This window comes from Limanda limanda, chromosome 2 (genome assembly GCF_963576545.1).
Source record: "Limanda limanda chromosome 2, fLimLim1.1, whole genome shotgun sequence".
NCBI classification, from domain to species: Eukaryota; Metazoa; Chordata; class Actinopteri; order Pleuronectiformes; family Pleuronectidae; genus Limanda; species Limanda limanda.
Genome location: NC_083637.1, coordinates 20161768 through 20181353, shown reverse-complemented (window position 1 = coordinate 20181353; position 19586 = coordinate 20161768). Strand labels below are relative to the sequence as shown.

At 40.4% G+C, this 19586-nt stretch overlaps 1 protein-coding gene across 1 annotated transcript in view; it reads right to left on the bottom strand.

Moving 5' to 3' along the window:
• LOC133019933 (protein kinase C alpha type-like) overlaps positions 1-19586 on the bottom strand; it is a 132299-nt gene that overhangs the window by 19958 nt on the left and 92755 nt on the right. Inside the window, exons 9-14 of the mRNA XM_061086528.1 lie at positions 17058-17201; positions 16804-16977; positions 15200-15291; positions 14702-14764; positions 14152-14290; positions 1215-1295 (exon numbers count right to left, since the gene is read on the bottom strand). Of these exons, the coding sequence (XP_060942511.1) occupies positions 1215-1295; positions 14152-14290; positions 14702-14764; positions 15200-15291; positions 16804-16977; positions 17058-17201 (693 nt within the window). The remainder of the gene's footprint in view (positions 1-1214; positions 1296-14151; positions 14291-14701; positions 14765-15199; positions 15292-16803; positions 16978-17057; positions 17202-19586) is intronic.

Sequence of the window (19586 nt, the reverse complement as noted above, 5' to 3'; positions counted from 1 at the left end):
TTTATTCAAGTTCTGTATATTTGGTTGTATTCATGTTTCTCTTTATTTAGAGTTACTTGTAATAAAGTTATGGTTAAAATTTAAAATATCGAGCAACAATTACATGTCTTTGTCATAAATGTTTAGAAACAATATCTTAAATAAAAATGTAAATTTATTAAAACTCTGTGAACAAACATTGTGTGGGATGAAAATGTTAACTTTCTCAACATTTCCAGATGAAGTATATGTGCATTAAAGCAATTAGTTTGTTTTGCAACACAAGTCATGACTTTGTTTTTAAGTATAAATTCCACTCAATTGTGAATTTCTTTGTTTTGAGGTTGGTGCTGAAAAGCATTTGACCATAGACCGCAGATGCAACAGTCATAAAAAGAAAACTGATACACAAGAGTTTTTATTCAGCTGCAGGGAAATGCAATCCTTCTCTTCAGAGGGAATGTTTACTTCCAAAAGAGTCACTTCTTTACCAGCCAGCAGATTATTGGTATGTCCCCTTAAATACTGTCCATAATGATGACTCATGTCCACTGGCAGAACACCATGTCATCACCACAGATAAACAAACAAACCGTGAGTGGGCCTCTCAGTGGTAAGACAAACGGGAATTGTTTAATGCAAAGTACAAAAATGTTTTATCTGCTCCATGTAGGCAGCTTCATGGTTGTTTAGTCAGGGATTCTAAAACCCTGACTCCAAGTTTTACGTTTTTCTTTAACGGTTAATACTTAAATTGCAAGTCATACTCACACAATGCTTCTTATGTAATTGTTCTCCACCGATTATGTGACAGCTTCACACAGCAACGTGGTTGTTCACAGATTGCTCACTCCCCCTTTATTCCCACATGTATTCAGGTGGTGTTTCCTCAAGACCTTCCCACCAGCTCTCATTGTACACAGTGTGCTACACAATCTGTGGGGGGGGGAGTCACCGAGACAGGAATTGAGGAGATCATGTCTTGACACAACTGTTTGAGGGTTACGATTTGATTTTAGGGTTTGAGACAATTTTGGGTTTTGTTTGGAGTACGTATTTAGTGACAGTTAAGGTTAAGGTTCTTCAACCGGTTTGAGCTATAGACCATACAGAGTGAAGACATTAAAGTTAGTTTTGTGTGTGTGTGTGTGTGTGTGGGTGTGTGTGTGCGTGCGTGCGTGCGTGCGTGCGTGCGTGCGTGCGTGCGTGCGTGCGTGCGTTTAGACACCACTCACCTGTCCTGCCAGCATTTCGTAGAGCAGCACTCCGTACGCCCACCAGTCTACAGAGCGCCCATATGGCTGATATGCGATGATCTGTGTGGGAGTAAGAATAAATAAGATCAGAAACTCACGTCAAATAAATAATTCTCCATCTGGAAAAAAAATATAGGCAAAAACAATCTGCGGACATGTGGAGGAGGAATAATCAGCTGACTGACTTTCTTTACTGGGGATAAAATTTGGAAACTCAACCAAAGTCCAATCCTCACCAAAAAGTAAGATATGGACATTTGTCATTGGAGCTTTGACTCTGATTTGAGATCAATTGATAATTCATAATTTCTGATCAAATATCTTTATTCTATCTATGATTAAACCAGGGCAGTTTGAAAATCCTGCTGTCATCCGTCAGAGTGATTGATGCAGTGAATTTTTAAAATCGTAAGTTTTTACATTTAAAAAGTTTTTTCTAGATGGCGAACTGGTAAGCGATCGAGGAAAACCATTAAGCCTTAAAATGCCACAAACACAAATATATGAAGCTTAAGAGCAGCATTGATAATCCTGATTAATGCTTTAAAAAGCACACAGACATTTCTTGATACAGAGATTCGATTCAGACAAAGAAAGGTGTAAAGCAAAGTTGCGGCCACAGCTGTGACCCCTGAATCGCCTCCCTTTTCAAAACACCTGCAACAACACGCTTGCCACAGCTGAACAAAGACCAGGGGAAGCTCACAACTTCTGACAGCAAGCCAGTTTTTGGTGCGTGGGTGCAAAAGCAGACAACAAAACACAGAGAAGAGTTTAACCATTTGTGAGACACCAGCTCATCAGAGCTACAAAAAGCAGCTCATGGAAAGATGTGGCTGCAGCTAAAAACTCTTACTGGCTTGCACTTTAGGACAGGCTATCTTGACATTCACATTTTGTTAAAACCCTTCTGTCCTAATGCTGCTGCTGAGTTTCTGATTCATTCTTCGTGATCATTTTTTTTTTACTTTTGCAAAATGATTATTGATCTGGGTGAGATGGTTTTAGGAATAGGTCATTGATCCTAATACTGTCTTTTAATATCTAAATAGAAATGTCTATTACAAGATGAGACAGTCAACTAAACTTCCTTAATTGTATTCTTCATATAAGAGTCCTCATTTTTTTTACGAAGTACAATGATGCATAAAAAGACAAAAGAGATACAAACAAAGAATGAGTGGGTGAATCTCCAGTGGATTTCCCATGAAGCCTGTTTCAACTATGAAGAATCAGTTTCATTTTGTTTGTCTTGTACCACATCAGAACAAACACTATCTCAATAATTTCCTGTGGGATCATCCGACAATGGCCGACCCAACACTGCATACATACAGTCTAAGACCACATAGAGCAAACACGCACATATGTTTAGATCATGCACACACACAACACACAAACACATACACGGGCAACATTCTAGTTCAGTCAGACAACTCACGTTCAAACATTTATTTCAGCATTACAACAGATTTAGTGTTTGGTGCTAGGCTCCAACTTAATCACTCCCCCATATGATTACACAGGAATGATGGGAGTGATGAGCAAATACTTGTAACCCCCCCGTTGGAGCCTACAGGTGGATGCTGGGATGGTGGAGGGGCTGAAGCAACAGGTGGCAATACTGCAGCAGCAGTGCGAGCAAGAGGGGTTGATTGGAAATGTCTCTCTGGTTAAATAGACCACCTGATAAGGTGGGTGTGTACTATAGATGATTGTGGAGAGTGAGGTATGTCACATGATGTATGTCACGTGCTGTATGTAACATGATTGACGCAGCGCAGCTCGAGTTGCCTGCCAGAACTTATACAGATTCTTATAAAACAATATTTACTGTGTAAAATGTTGACTGTAACATTAGTAAGGCCTGAACTCATCAATCAGCTGTTCGTATCTTTTTGAAAAATCCTTACAATCCCATTCAGGGTTAAATTGGTATTTATGGTAGAAAAATAAAATAAAATAATGAGATATTTAAAAAAAATACCACAATTAGTAACATGTAAATTAATGTTTTTTTCAAAAAATAAAGTAAGCATGTTGTTGCTTTTAAATAATTTTTTTAAAAATAACTACTGCTGAAAGAATCTATTAATGCAATGATCTACCAGATCAACTGTACCTTGAGTTTTTCAATGAAAGAAATAATACCCTTCCATTGTAATATATATATATTTATGGCTGAATCAATTTATGCGTTCTTCTCCTGCTGCAGGAGGCGGAGTCTAATGTGACCTGTCTGCTCTGGTTGGAACAGTGGACCAACTCTTTCTCGTTACTGATTACTTAAATTACTACTTAAATTATGAACAATACAACAATTTAATCATGTAACACAACCCTTTCTGAAAATGTAGAAAAATATTAAGTACAGAGATTGTATGATATATTCAGTGGAGTAAAGGTACCTGAAGAAAAATCTATTAAAGTAAAATACAGTACAGTAACAAAGTAAATGTACTTACCTAAGGTAATATTAGGGGGTGAAATTTTAAAACTGAATAGCTAAGAACTTTTATCTGCATCCTTCTTTTTGAAGGTGACATTTACAGGGCAGTTAATATTTCTCCACAGCTTCATAGTATTTAAAACCCTCTTATCTTTCTGTCCACTGACCTTGACCCTGGTGGACATGTTTCCTAAACTTCAGGTGGTCAACTACATGCAAACAACATGCAGACCTTGCATAATCTGTCACACAGCCTCAAGATACTTAAAAGTGGCTCCTGCAAACCCCGCCAGGCATCACAGCTCCACAGACCACAAGGATGTGGGTTGTTTTTCTTGTCCTGCTCGGCTGCTGCCTGTCTGAGGCTAACGTCCTGGGGCAGAGGTTCACTGCCACCACAGGTAGTCAGGATGAGGCAGACACCTTCGCTCTGCTCAGAGAGATGAAGGCTACGCTGGACGATCAGAGAAATGAGCTGCGACAGACCAAAGAGCAACTGATGCAACTTCAGAAAGTGCAGGGTATGTGCAGGAGGATGTAGCATTTCCTGCTGCCTCCTATTTAATGGGATTGAACATCTCACCTTCCCTCATACTGCATGTTTTTGGTGTAATTTACTGAACAGAAAAGACAGGCGATGTGCGCGGCATCTGGAACCAGGTGGATGCACTGAAGAAAGGATTCACAGGTACATCTGGATATAATTTAAAGGAAAAAACATTAACAATCACGTATCATGTATCTTGAACATGTACAATAACTGTCATCTTTCATCTGATTATCAATAATACAATAATCTGTAGTGATAGTCATTCATTTATGGTCTAGTCTAAATCCTGAATTTTTGGAGAGGTGTTCATTACTACCTAGTGACGTGTGTATATTTGTTTATCACTTTATTTCCATGATGCACAAAAGACCACGAGACCAGGCTGAGAATCATTGAGATGCAGGAGGAGGAGCAGAGGAAGCGGGTAGAGCAAGTTGTGCGGCAGTACACAGGTAATGTACATTTACATATTTACATGTATAAAAAAAGAATACAATCAGAAATGATTTTTCTATGAATCTTTTGTTTACTATTATAATCTTCTTCTTCTCATTCTCAATAATCAGAGCTGGAGGCCAGACTGAACGCCTATGATTTCGACGGGCAAAGACAACAAGTGGATACACTCCAAAAGGACAGCAGAGGTAATGGAACAAACCCATTTACTATTAGTGTCCAGTAAAGTGACTAATCTCACCTCATGATATACATTAAATTGAATACTTGATGTTATAAAGTATTTACGACCTCATTTTTAACAAATAGTGCTGAACACCAGACTGACAGAACTGACAAATAAACTAGGAGATGCAGACGCCGAAGCGAAGGCTCTGCAGGCGGCTGATCAAGGTAAATGACGGATTTCTTCAGTGTTTCTAATACAGAAAAGTGAAATGGTGTTATTTGTGGAATTATCTACGTGTGTTTTGTTTTTTTTCCTGAATGAAATGAGCAGATCTGGAGGCCAGACTGAACGCTGCTGATGTTGAGGCAGAGACACAAAGAGCCCTGGTGGCACAGTTACAGATGGAAATTAAAGGTGCACTAACACATGAAGAGATTACTGCATTAGCATGTTAATCGGTGATCTATTTATCACCAGAAGACTCTAGACCAGGTGCCTGAAATCCAGATTTATCTCCTAGAGTTTGAGTCCAGACTGGAGAGCAGTGATAGCGTGGGGGGGAGTGGGCCGCCCGCCTGGGAATCACGGAGACTGAGGTGAAGGAGCTGAAGACTGTTGATCAAGGTAAACAAAGATGGCCCAACATTCTTCTTTAGTTGGAGTATAAAATATTCATATGTAAACTTTCTAATTGGGTGGGTTATCTACTGGGAATTTCTATGAATTTTCCATGAGCTTGATGGTTTGTTAGGTTAGAGCATTTCAAACTGCAATTTTGATCCACTGCTTAGTTAGAATTGTTGGTGACAAAGGGATGAAAAGATGAAGTTATTTTAAATCATTGCTGGAAACTTTCCTCTATGCCACAGCCTTTAAATCATTTCTCATTTCTTACACCGCTCTGTTAGTTTCACTCGTTTATTTCTATTTACTTATTTTCTATTCTGCATTTAACTCTTTTTTAACTTGTAATTTCTTTTTAAATGCTTCTTCTTTTGTATTCTCTTATTTTGCTTTTACAATTTGTCATGATGTCTTTTCGATTTTATGTAAAGCACTTGGCTTGTTGTTAAAATGTGCTGTACAAATAAACTTGCCTTGCCTTAAACCCAAGGACTGAATACCAGGTTGTTTGCCAGTGAGAGTCTGACTGGGGAGCTGAAACTCAGCCTTGAAAATGCACTGGAACAAGTGCAGGCACTTACTACAGCTGATCAAGGTAAAGAGAATGAAGGGAACGCTTGTAGCACGGATGCTGTACATTACCCACATTTTTTTATTTGCCTAACAGATGACTTGACTCAGGATCTTTTTCAAACAGAGCTGGCAGCCAGACTGGGACTCACTGAGAGCCTGAGGGAAGAGCTGAAGATCAGGACTGAAGACACAGAGAGGGAGGTGAAAGCTCTGGAGACAGCTGATCAAGGTAGCCCCACATTCATGAATGAGGAAGGAGGTTTTTAGGTTGATTGAAACACTACTGTAGGTTCCAGCTGATCCCTTCTCTGATTTTAAATGAAATGTTATGACAGAATTCATGGATAATCTTTGTATTTTATCTTCCACTAGAGTTCAAGTTGAGATTAGAAGCCAGCGAGGGCCTGGCTACGGAAATGAACACCCGCCTTGGAGTCACTGAGACTAAAGTGGAAGCACTGGAGAGAATAAATAAAGGTCCCAATATAGATATTCGATGGTGACTCTATGCAGTGATTTTACTACAAATGCAATGTAATATATTTTACAAAGTCGCCAAATTCATAGTTTTCCATTTCTTCCACTTATCCCACAGAGTTGGATGCAAGACTTAATGCTGCAGAGATTTTAGGCCAAGAGATGAACACAAAGCTGGAAAATAAAGAGGCTGAGATGGAGGCGCTTAAAGCAGCTGATCAAGGCAAGCACGTCATTCAGACTGTATTTAAACTGTGTATTGGACATGTTTCCACTTTGTTTGTTTGTCATGTAGCTGAGCTCAGAGGGATTTGCAATTGCGATTAATATATATTCATGACAGAGCTGGCGGCCAAACTGGAGACAAGTCAAACTGTGCAAGAGGAGCTGGAGAATAAGGTTGAACAAACAGCTGCAGCAGTGGACGAGGTGAAGACGACAATCTCCGGAGGTAAATACATTTACACACCATCATTTGACTTTGAAAATACATAGACGAGATGCTCTTTTAGTAGCTTGAATTTGTGTGTACTCTACTTTCTCTTTAAGCCAATATAACCACTAAATGTATACATAAAAAACATTTTAACAATGTCGAACAATGTATTTTTCAACAGATAAGGTGGCTTTCTCAGCTGCTTTGGAAGAGAACCAAATGCACATTGGGCCATTTAACACTGACACCACTCTCATCTACAAGAAAGTCATCACTAACATTGGTGACAGCTATAATCCCACAACAGGTAATGTCCACGTATTTTCTTGCTTAATGAATCTACACAATAAAACACAATACTGGGGAAAATGGCTTTCAATCAACAACACACTAGTAATTTAATAAGAAGATACAAAACTGTTTACATTCGACATAGCACATTGTATATCTTCCAAGTTTTTAACTATTTATTTGCATGTTTGAACTGCTCTTAACTTTAACCGTAATATATCGCGATGCTTCTCATTAAGCCAGTAATCAACTTGACCCTTTATGATCTTTTGGTTTTTCCCCACTCAAAAAAGACTGACCTTCCTCTTCCTTCCTGTACAGGATTCTTCACTGCACCGGTCAATGGAGTTTACCACTTCACCTTCTACTCTCACGCTAACGGAGAAAACCCCGGCTTCTTGCTGCTGTATAAGAACGGCGAGGTTGTTGTGGGCACTGCCGAACACGCAACTGCATCTGACGTCACCGATAACGGATCTAACGGAGTCGTGCTGCAGCTTCAGAAAGGAAATCCAGGTGGACGTGCACTTGGAAGCCAGCTCTTGGGTCTGGGCAGACAGCGATCGCAACCTCTGCACTTTCACTGGCTTCCTGCTCTACAATATGCCCATCGACGTGCCCAAAAGCATTCTGTAACTTTACTCGTGCAAACTGAACAAACTGCACACACTCACTCAAATCAAGCAAAGATAAAAATATATTTAGTGTATCACATTATGCTGTTTTAAAGTTATTTAAATAAACTGATGTTTACAGTCGTTTGTGGTTGGGGCAAATTTTTTGATTCTCCATAAAAATCGAATTTATTACGAAAAGTCACAATGTTTTGGCAGTATTTTGTTGAGGCTATTCTTCAGAAAACATCAAAATCCTGATAGGCGTTCAGCTCTGTTTAACACGCAGCTCACGTGTTGTTCTTTCAGTGAACGAGCATAAGCTCCTACAGATCATATCAGCATGAAAGAGGTTAAGAATGAGGTGGTAACATAGAGTGACAGCCCAATGTTAAAATGACAAGCACATCCATGAGAAGAGAGTGTTTAAGGCTTTGCATCCCGATTTATTCACACGAAAGCGAACATAGAGGGTGAGACATGCTAAGACTTAATCCTGGGCTTTCCTCAGTTCTTTGTTGAGAAGGCAGAAAGGTGCAGAAGGAAAAAGCCCCCTTCCCTCATCATGGCTCGATAGTTTTAATTAGCTCGTGGGTCAAAGACGCCATGGTGGGAGAACCCTCTGTGTGAGATCTCTGAGCTCGCCTGTTCAGATGCTGCTTCCTGCAGGAATCATGCCGGCCTTCATTCTGACACGACAGCTGCCAAGCAATTCAGACATGCACTCGGCACTGCCTCTGTAGAAATATTCTAATATGTGTGAGAACAGATACCAAATTACTTGGAATCCTCGTCCTAGTGAACAGAAAGCATGCTAATCTTTATGGGAAAAGGTTATAAATAGATACAAAATAAAGTTTTAAAATGAGACGAATCTGATATAATGCAAAACACTCTGCTAAGATAACAGCAGGCAGTATAGTTCTGATGTACGCTATCTTTAATGAAGCAAATGTAGTTTTTCTTATTTTCTAAGATGACACCGTTATACCCTTTCGGAATAAACTATGAGCTGGAGCGTCATCGAGGACCTTATGTGGATATTTGTTGCACTGTCACTAAGAACCAACTTCTCAGTCTCTCTGAGAAAATGTACAATAAGGGATATAAGCATGTGAAGCATGTAGACACATCAGGTTAATATAACAAGGAGATCTGCAGCGCCATGTCGGTTTGGGTCATGGGAATGAAAAGATAGAGGCAGAAAGACAGAAAGAGGCAAATAGAGAGAGAGTGAGGGAGAGGGGAAAGGGGAAGAGAATAATATTAATTAAATAATATATATATATATATAATATCTATTAGGCAAATTGTGATGTGTGTATATGGCTTATAAAAATAACAGGTGAATGAGCCTAATGTCTTCAGTGATGCCATGTCAATCTGTATCTAGTGCCACCTGCAGGTCAAAGTAACCATCTAATTTGAGGTTCATTTTATGACTAACTTCAAAAAGTAACAGCATTCCCCTCAACATATTTTCTATTTGTGCTATTAGAGTATGACATCATGCTAGCACATTAAACCTCCACACTAAACATGGCAAAACTACTAACTTTGTAGCAATAAACAATAAGTCTCGCAGCTATAGCACACAGCGAGATCAATTTACTGGTTGCGCGAGCGGAGGGGACAGGGCAGCGACTTCTTTGTTTTATCTAAACTCAAAAGAAATGATCCATTCCGTATTCATTCATATTTACTGTTGAACTATATGTTACAGCTGTTTGATCATTTTTTGTCATCATTGCTTCTTGTGGATAAAATAAAGAAGGATAAAGAGAGTTAAACCTCAGAGGAGGGGAGAGGAGTCAGATTTGGAGTCAGTGAGAGGCAAAAAGAAAGAAAGAGGCAGAAAGGACAGTTGGAGTTCAGTGAAACGCGACTGTTTGGATCAGTTTCAGGCCATCCTGCTGAGCGCTGGGCTAATGTGACACTGCTGTGACTCGCTGCCCTTGCCACCCATCGCCTGTCTGCAACAACCCCAGTGGACATTTACAGGCACGCTGACCTTTGTGCTCGCCACTCGCACGTTAAGTCTAGACGTTCCGCTTTCTACTTGTTCATTATGCACCTGCATGTTTGTTTGCTCTGTTGTTTTGCATGAGGCGGATAAATACATGACGTGTTCCTTTGTCCTAGCAGGTTGAACAAAAAAATAGACTAGAGTGACCTGTGCCTGACATTCCCTGCTCTCATCCCTTATTGTATGAAAGCCTCTGGCCAGTGGAGTGTGTGTGTGTGTGTGTGTGTGTTTATCTTTGTTTACATTTAAGTTAATACCTGTATGATTTTGAATATCTTTGCTCTATAATACCATTGTTCAGCCACATGATGTTTCATATGCCTGTGTGGGCATCTATGTGTTTATTTGGGTGAGTGTGTGTGTGTGCGTGTATTTTTATGTGTGCGTCTGCATGGGCACGTCTGCAGACATCTCTCTCCAATTAGATTTAATGCTTCATGACAGTTCTGGATCAGACTGCAAGCTATTCAGGGCTACTCTCCTCACTGCACACACACACACATGTGACACACAAAAGCACTAACCTGTGCTCCTATAACCCTCATCCTCCATATGGAAAAAGATATGTGTGCAAAAACGCAAAACCCCCCACCCTAACAAGCACCACTGTTCCAGGGTGCAAACGTGAACATCCGCCTTGCTGTTGTTATCAGATTCCTCTGGGGAGTGTGTGCTGTGGAGCAGATACAGTGGGCATCAGGCCATGCCTCAGTGGTCTGTATCTGAAGGCATTTCTCTGTACAGTATGCTGTGGCTGGTTTCATTCACTAATGACATTAATGAGCTGCTCTGGGGTTTACGTGAACATCCTACGATGCAAGACACACAGCAGATAAACACCTTTTCATATGTGATGGTGGCAACTGGCAATTTAGCATCTTTAGCCACTACAGATGTGGCAAACATATCTATATCTTTGCTATTGAGGTCCACTACAAATAGCAATATGGGAGAGGAGAGGAGATAAATTGGAATTATATAGTTTGCATGCCTGACTCATTAATACTCTTGCCTTCAGTATCACTGTCAGCCTCTGTCTCGTTTGCTGCTTCCTTCTCACTTCCTCTTTTTCACCTCCTCCTTACCCCCTGATTTCTTCTCACTCACGTCTCTTACCCGCAGAAAAGGTGATTTTGTGAAACTACTAATAGCTCTGGTCTGGAAACATTGGTTTGAGAGCTCAGTAGTGGGTGTTTAAAGAGTGTAAAAAAGGAGCTGCCACTGCATGTGGGATGTGTGCAGATGGCAGGTCCGTGATCACTCGGGTTGTTTCTATTCCTTAAACTTTCTGAGGAATAACTCAGTATTCAGCAACATATCTGGAAGTATTTTACACCTCTGCATCCTAAAAGAATAGTGCATAATCTTGTCGCATGAAGCAAAATAATTGGGGCTGATTATAAATGAGCAGAGTATCTTTAAAGGTATGACACTGTGAGAACTTATGTTTTTTCTTTGAAATAAACTGATAAACAATAAAATCTAGACAATTTATGTCCCACTCTTCTAAGTTAATTTGACGTTCTAAGTACCGCTCCTGTATTATCACACATTAACACACTCTGGAGGAACAACATCATAGAGCAGGAGTCCAGCAGATTATCATGGAGCGGCAAAGTAAAAGATCTCAAGTAGGGCTGAATCAAGCAGCTATAAAAAATCTGTAAAGACGCCGCCCTATTTGTCTACGTGTTGTGTTAAACACATCGCCTGCAGGTGTCATATCTTCATAAGGTTTCTACAGGATCTGCAGGACGGTTTTATAAATAAATAATAAATCCAGAAGAAGACCCGTCACACGTGCACAGGAGCAGCCTGAGCATGGAAAAAAGAACGAGGGCTATTTGATTGTGAGCGCAGGGTTTTCAGTGAAAGCATTAAAAAATCTGAAGGAGAAATCAGTAAGTCCTGCTATCAAGCTGGATGACCAAGCTCTTAAATAAAAAACACACAATAGGACACCAGCAGTCAATGTAGTCGCCGGTGGATAGCAGTAATGGTAAAAATCTGAATCATTCTGACATGTGTGGACTCCCAAAGGGACCAAGTAAGACAAAAAAGGAAATTTCGAGACCCAGACAGCTTAATGAGCTCTAATGCTCTCCAGAAATGCTGCACAGAGTCATCATCAGGCATTTATTTGCTTCTCCCCTTCAGTGCTCACTCACACATATCCGAGTCTGCTCTTTTCCCTCTTTTTCTAAAACCTCATTACCCTTCTCTTTTTCTCTATTTGCTCCCTTTTTTCTCTCTGTGTCCAAGTCAGTGAGGTGTAAATTCACATTAGTATGAAAATATTCTTCCCCGACAGGAGCTACCAATGACTGGCTATATAGGTCAGAATAAACAAAACGAAAACTGTGTGCCAGTGTGAGTGTGTGTGTGTGTGTCTGTTTGTGTGTGCTGCCAACCAGGAGACCCTCTCACCCACCGACACAGCAATGTTGCAGACGTTACCTCACATAATAGCTCATATAAAAACATGCGCTACATTGTATGAGAGCATTTTATGAGAGCTTTCCTAATTTAGAGTGGCAGGTACCCCCCCATCCTGCCACCACGAACAAACCAGATATGTTCCGGTTGCATCTTTCCCCATAGAGATACAGACACCTGGACTTCGCATATCGGGCTGAAACTATCGCAAATTAGTTTTTTCACCAAGCTGCTTTCCAAGAAAAATTGCAGGATTATCTTTGTGAATCTAATATACAAGTGTTTGACATAAATGTTCTCAGTTTCATTGAGACGTCACTCATCCTATGAATGCATCTTTATAATGAATAGATAAATGAAATGCAACACAATGTAGAACACAGGATACAAAATACTGGCATCAAAATAAACTCCAGATCAACAAACTTCAGCTTCAAGAAAAGAAACAAGCTTCTTAAATCTTCGCGAAAAACAAGGTAAACGAATGTCCCATCTGCTGTAGCTGCTTATAAGTGAATGTTTAATAAATGAAAGTTACTATTAGAAGAATACACACAAATAGATTAAATGAAGCATGTGAGGTCAAATTCAGCTGGTCAAATAATTAATAGTACAACATTTTGTCAAATGCAATTTGAGGAACTCTGTCCCTGGATTATCTCTGAACATGTCAAAACTTTGAGCCCGTTCTCTAAGGTCAGCCTGCACTTGGGAGTGTTTTTGAGGGTGTGCATGTGTGTACCAGTGTGCGCACGACTGGGTTAGTCCCCTGAAAACATGTTCTCTTATAGACATGCATCTGTGTGTGTGCAGAACCCTGTGCATGTGATGCATCATGCATGTCACCGTGGGCCATCATGTATGTGTGATCGAGCCTTAAGTCTGTGACTGGAAATGTGCGTCCTGCCTATGAGAGGAGTAGCTGCTCTTCCTCCTGCTGTGTCAGGGCCTTGGTGGTGCATTAATGTCAGTCTGACTCTGAACGGTCACAGCATGTTAGCACATGAATAAACCTTCCAGTCAGTCAGAGAGGGTTTCAGAGAGAATCGATAACGTGGCCAGAGAGTGGAACTAACTAAAATAAGTGCATATGAAGTGCTGCAAATTGCTGCATCTGAATTATAAGGTTTCTATTTTTGGTCAATTAAGAGAAGGACACATAACCAGATGAACAGACACAGATATGGAACTGAATTCTAAAGCCACAGCCTAGTTTTCAGATGAATCACGAGCAGTGCCAATGTGATGTCACTTCCATTTAGCTCAAGCTTTGATGTAATTACAGGACCAATGTGTTTAGGCAGGTCAACTGGCAGATATGGAATATAAGATTGATAATAATTTTTAGTATCCAAGTTTAGTCACCTGAACCGAAGAGTTGTCATGTCTTCACTCCATTAAAATGGGGCCTTTGCCACCCAGCAAAAACTGATAAGAAGCCTCACTGTGATGTACAGAGGCCCCAGCTCAAATGTTTGGCTTGAGTTTGCTCAACAGAAACACTGGGTGTCTCTCTTTGTGACTGGGATGCTCACATCATCAGAATGCTAGCGTATATGTGAGTGTGACCTTGCAAATGTGTGTGTGGGTTTGTGTGTATGTGTGTGCATGTGTCCTGAGGCTGTGACCTTAATCTGGAGCACAAGGGTGACACAAGCTCAGACCAGACAATGACTGCAATGACGTCATGCATCTAAACATGCAGACACACACACACACGCACACACACACACACGCACACGCACACACACACACACACACACACACACACACACACACACACACACACATCTCCCTGTGTTGAGCCTTGCTTACCTCTGGGGCTATGTAGTCTGGAGTGCCGCAGAAGGTGCGCGTAGTCACTCCCTCTGTAATCTTCTCTTTGCACATGCCAAAGTCTGCGATCTTAATGTGTCCCTCACAGTCCAGCATCACATTGTCCAACTTCAGATCCCTGGGGAAGTACACATTTTTTATTTCAAAATTATTTCAATCAGTCTGCTTTTAGTAACTACCTAGTGAGAAACCCCTGCTGCTGCTGGGTATTTTCATCACAACAAAAAAGAAAGAAAGATAATTCACTGCAGGGTGGCCAACTGCAGCAATGGTATAAGTTGCAGGAAAAACAGCCATTTGATATATCCGACAATTTCCAATTACGACTTTAAATGAAGCCAGTGAATTTGAAGAATAAACAAGAGATGGCATTCCCCTCTCCCGCCAAGCAGGGAAGAAGAAGAATGAAGCAGGATGTGTTATACAGAGTAGGTGGTGGTAATGCACCCTGACATTGGTTGCCACCTGAAGAAGAAGAACAACAACAATAACAAAATCTTTGTAGCTGTGTAAACTAGTTGATAGTCACCTGTAGATAATTCCTTTATTGTGCAGGAAGAAGAGACCAGCAGCGATCTCTGCTGCGTAGAACCTGCAATAAAAACCACACATGTACAGAGTCTCATCAACAAGGAAAATCAACTATGACAACACTTAATGAAAGGATTTCTATAATCAATAACTAATTCCAACACATCCATACCTTATACCTTTACATGTGTTACTCAAAGTTTTTTACTAATGTAAGCCTGCAGTCATCATTTTCTATCAAATTTACGCTGTAAAGATTCTGTTTACATTGTATATGTGTTGTATATATTACTTTTGTAATAACTCTAAGTGTGTATTCAATATTCCCCTTTTTGCTACTAAAAAATGGTAAATTTCTTCACAGTGGGACTAATAAAGAACAATGTTATGTCAGATATTTTATGTTGTGCTGTGTTATCTTATCTTATCTTATAAGTTTGTTAAGAGGCCGAGATTAAAGCTAAAATGACGTTGACGTTAAACTGGAATGTCTTACACTGCCTGAGGTTCCTTGAACTTCCCCACTTGTTGGATGTGGTACATGAGGTCTCCCCCATTCACATACTCCATGACAAAGTAGAGACGGTCCTGTGGGCATTCAGAGAGAGAAACAAGGGAGAGATGCAAATTTAGAGAAAATATGAAACATTATATAACATTATTTAACCCTGAATAGCAGGTCCCACAAAAACATTTGTCTTTGCTGTCAAAGCTCCGCAGCAGAAGGATGTGGCCTAGTGCAACAGTCTCCCCGAGTCCTGCTGTCTGAGTCGATCTGAGTTGTTGCTACTCTTTCCATGACAAGGTGACCTAAAAAGCCCACAACAAAGCGATTCATGGGGAAAAAAGAAAACACTCAACACAGACATCTGTCAGGAAATATTCCCTTTATCTTCCTGAACAGCGGTGGTCCCCTGCAGCCTATGACAAGATTGGCCCCACCCTCGTGTGGCTGGGTTTGATGGTCCCATACTAGTAGTGCAAAAATACAAAAAACTGGCACAGACACACACGTCAGCTGTGTCTCTTCCTGTTCCCTCTGTCCGCCTCCTTTTGCTACAGCTCTGATCGGCAGTCCAGCTTGGCCTCCTTCAGCTTTGCAGTTGAATCACCAGCTGAGGCACCAACAGGCTCTGTGCTCCAACTAACGGCTGATCTGTTTTCATTTGGACTGAAATGTGTGTAAAGAAGGGGCCATGAACAAGGGCTGAAGAAAGTGTCCAGTGTTTTTCAATTCCAAGGACTAAAAAACTCCACATCCGGATGTTTGTTTGTGTCATGAAAGAGACCATCATACAAAACCAGGGTGGATACACCACCAGTCAACAAGAAAACATTAGATGTAATTGTAAAGAATAAGGGAAATGTATCTGCATTGGATTAAGAGAGTGTTCAAGATTTCGTTGACATTGATGGAAGTGTTTTTGGCTGCAGTCTGTATGAATATGGCAGCATATTGCACATAAACCAGCCTTGGAAACCAGTTCCAGTCAGCCAACCACTGCAGAATCAGTCTCAACCCTAACCCAAAATCTGAAGAAAAGCAGACTTCAGATACGCTCAGGAGCCGAAAAACATGTTTTGTGAGGTCAACCGTGAGTCCAACTGAACGTTTGTTCCAAAGGACGGACAGATGGACAGGCACCCAGCAACAGCCGGTGGCCGAAGGCATTATGTTTTCACAAAAAAGTAAATTCTGTGTGTGTGTGTGTATATGATGGTGTGTGCTTCAAAACGTGCCTCTGTGTGTGTGTGCAAGCACGTCCCTCCACTTGTAGAGAACATGCTCTCAGGATGTGTGGTCTGGCTTTAGTATGACTCAAAGTAGATGCAAGTGCATACACACACACACACACACACACACACACACACACACACACACACACACACACAGACAAACAAACCTCAGCCTTTTAATTTGGGTTTGTTTGTCTCCTCTTTCCTTTTTTCTTTACTGTACTGCTCATGCACACACGTCCTCTGCTCTCTTCATCCCTTAATGAGTAATATGTTTCATTAAAAGCCCCTATGTGAATTAATTTGACCTGAGCCTGGCTGTGGTGACTTGTCCTGGTGTGGGTCCAGGAGCTCTTTACCTACCACAGTCTGGAAGCACGAGTGCAGCTGTGTGAGGAAGGGCGGTTTGTCCTGTTGGGCCAGAACTCTCTTCTCCACCATGGTACATTCCACGTCGTCGTCCTGGATCACCACGTCCTTCTTCAGGATCTTGATGGCGTACAGCTCTTCATTGCCCCTCATCTCTGCCAGCATGACCTTCAGGGAAACGGAGAGATGGGTCAGAGACGTCTTCCTACCAGGGTCACTGAGAGCTGATGTCAGTTCAGATGCCTCACCTTGCCGAAGCTACCCTTCCCCAGCACAGCCAGGAAGGAGAAGTCGTCGAGTTTGACGTGGTCCAGGCTGTTGAACGGCATGCGGTCGGGGTTGGTGTCGTCCGTCTCGTCAATCAGCTTCTTACCTGGGCCTAGTTTGGCCTTCTGCACTCAGGGCACAGAAGATGAGGCGTGTGAGAAACATACAACTTAACGGTCACACACATAGAGAGAAAAGCTGCAGTGTGTAGTTGATTTCGAGAATGTAGAGCTCATTTGAAAAGGTATCAGATTGCAAAGATGCAGAAGCAACTGTTGAAAGTATCGTCATGTTGGACTTTTCCTTGTTTTGTAATGAGTTATATTTCCAGACCAAACCCTCTAATTTCTTAGGTTGCTATTTTAAACCAATTACTAATGATCAATGAATTATACTAAGTATAGTAGAAATATAAATTACAGATCTTTTAACTTCATTCCTAAAATGACACTTAAGAGCTTTGGGTCATTTTTCTCTCATACACACACTGTTTATTTGCTCGCTCAGAGTTATGATGTAACATGATACACATTCAAAATGAAGAGGGTGGAATGAAACTGCAGCGAGATGTGATCAAATAAATGACTCACACAATAACACAGACAGATTCAATGTAATTAAATGTACTAAACAAAAGAATATGTAACGTTTTATTTACGACAGCGATTCTGTTATGGTTTTGACCAATAAAGAGCTGGAGCTGTGACCCAGTCATCATAAACATTCAGTAAAATGAATAACACCCTCAGGACTGGCTCTTAATGTCAGCTTAAAGGAGGATCACTTTTAATGGTGACGGATGTTTACACCCAGTGAAAGCCTCAAACCCTTTTCCCATTTGGATTTAAAGACCTGGAGAGATTCGACTGACACAAGGTGCATCAACATGAGAGGACATGCTTTATTAACCTAACAGTGAAAACATGACGCAAAAACTGGTGAACTACATGTCAAATTATATTTTATGTTTCTAAGGATTTTTACATAATTTAAATTGCATTAAACTGATGAATAATAAACATCAATCTATGTCTATCACATCTCACTTGACATATTTTAAAGAGACTTGAAAAAATGTAAACAGACAGAAATGTTGACTTCTGACTTATTTTCCGGTAAAGTCCTTTTGATTTATTTTATTATATATTACTGTGAATTACTTTATAGTTCAACTGTGAAATGATGCCTATTTATCTACATATAAGACAACATTTTAAACTCATATTAATATTGTACACCATACCTTAATTTATAATTATATCTATATCTATACATTGTATACCTATATTTCAATATCCCCTTAAACTAGTGCACAATTAACATTGCTATGTACTCATCCTGTCATACTTAGTTATCTTTCTCTATAAATACTATTCTGTCTGTAATGAAAGGTATATATTATGTACATGATCTCTGTATTTTTGTAACTCTGTAGCTTCATCAAAATTGTATTTCTTTCAAATGAATACATCAAATGTTCTCTTCTCTCCCTCATTTTAACCAGCTGATGCTGTAACAAGAGACTTTCTCCAGCAGGAATCAATAAATCTTCACTTACTTAACCTATTTTATCCATCACAGCTATTCCTATTGTTGTAATTGGGCTACATGGAACTGCACTAACTAGGAGAGATGAGTGTGGCTGCAAGTAAAGGAAAGGCTGCCACCTAGTGGCACATTTGGAAATATGGAAAAAGATTCTCCTCTATGTTTTTCCCTCATGCCAAGCTCATGCTCAATCACTGACAGGGCAAGATGCGTCCAGAAGCTTGGTAGAAAACTGCAGAGCATTGTGCTGAAAAACGTACAACTTCGCAACAGTCTGAATTATAAACAACAATCACATGACACAACTTTCTGCACTTTACTGTCTTTCAGCAAAAAACACACCACGCTGTCACACTAAGCCAAGGTCACAAACATATCCAAATCATGCTGAACCCTGACAGAGACATCATCTACCTCTACATGCCACAAAGAAAGATCATTGCTCAGCTGCAGCAAGGAATTTAACTAACCTACATTAAACTGTCCACGTTTCTTACCTGGATGTAGAGGATCATAATCTACTAATCAGTGTAGGAAGGGGGACGTCATGAATTACCCTTATGAGCATCCTGCACCTTCAACAGGCAGAGGTCACTTAACTATCAACAAAGGATCACTAACAACTACACTACATAGTGACAAAGATCCATAGAGAAAACTCTGTCAAAGAGCAACTAATGTGTGGTAAGAAAATGGTTTCTAAACCTATTCTCGTGATCCTCAGGAATAGGAAACAGGATATGATTGTTGTTTCCTAGCAACAGACTAATGACAAATCTTTATCATGTTTCACTTTCATGGATCACTTCAACATTCAGTTTATGCCCAGCTTACACTATTTCATAACATCATGATTAATTGAGACAACCAAATGCTGAGCAGCTTTAGTTTGGTTAATGGCGCCTTAGACCGCTCATAATCTGGGACAGCAGCAGCAAAAACTCCAAGCATAGCAGACCACA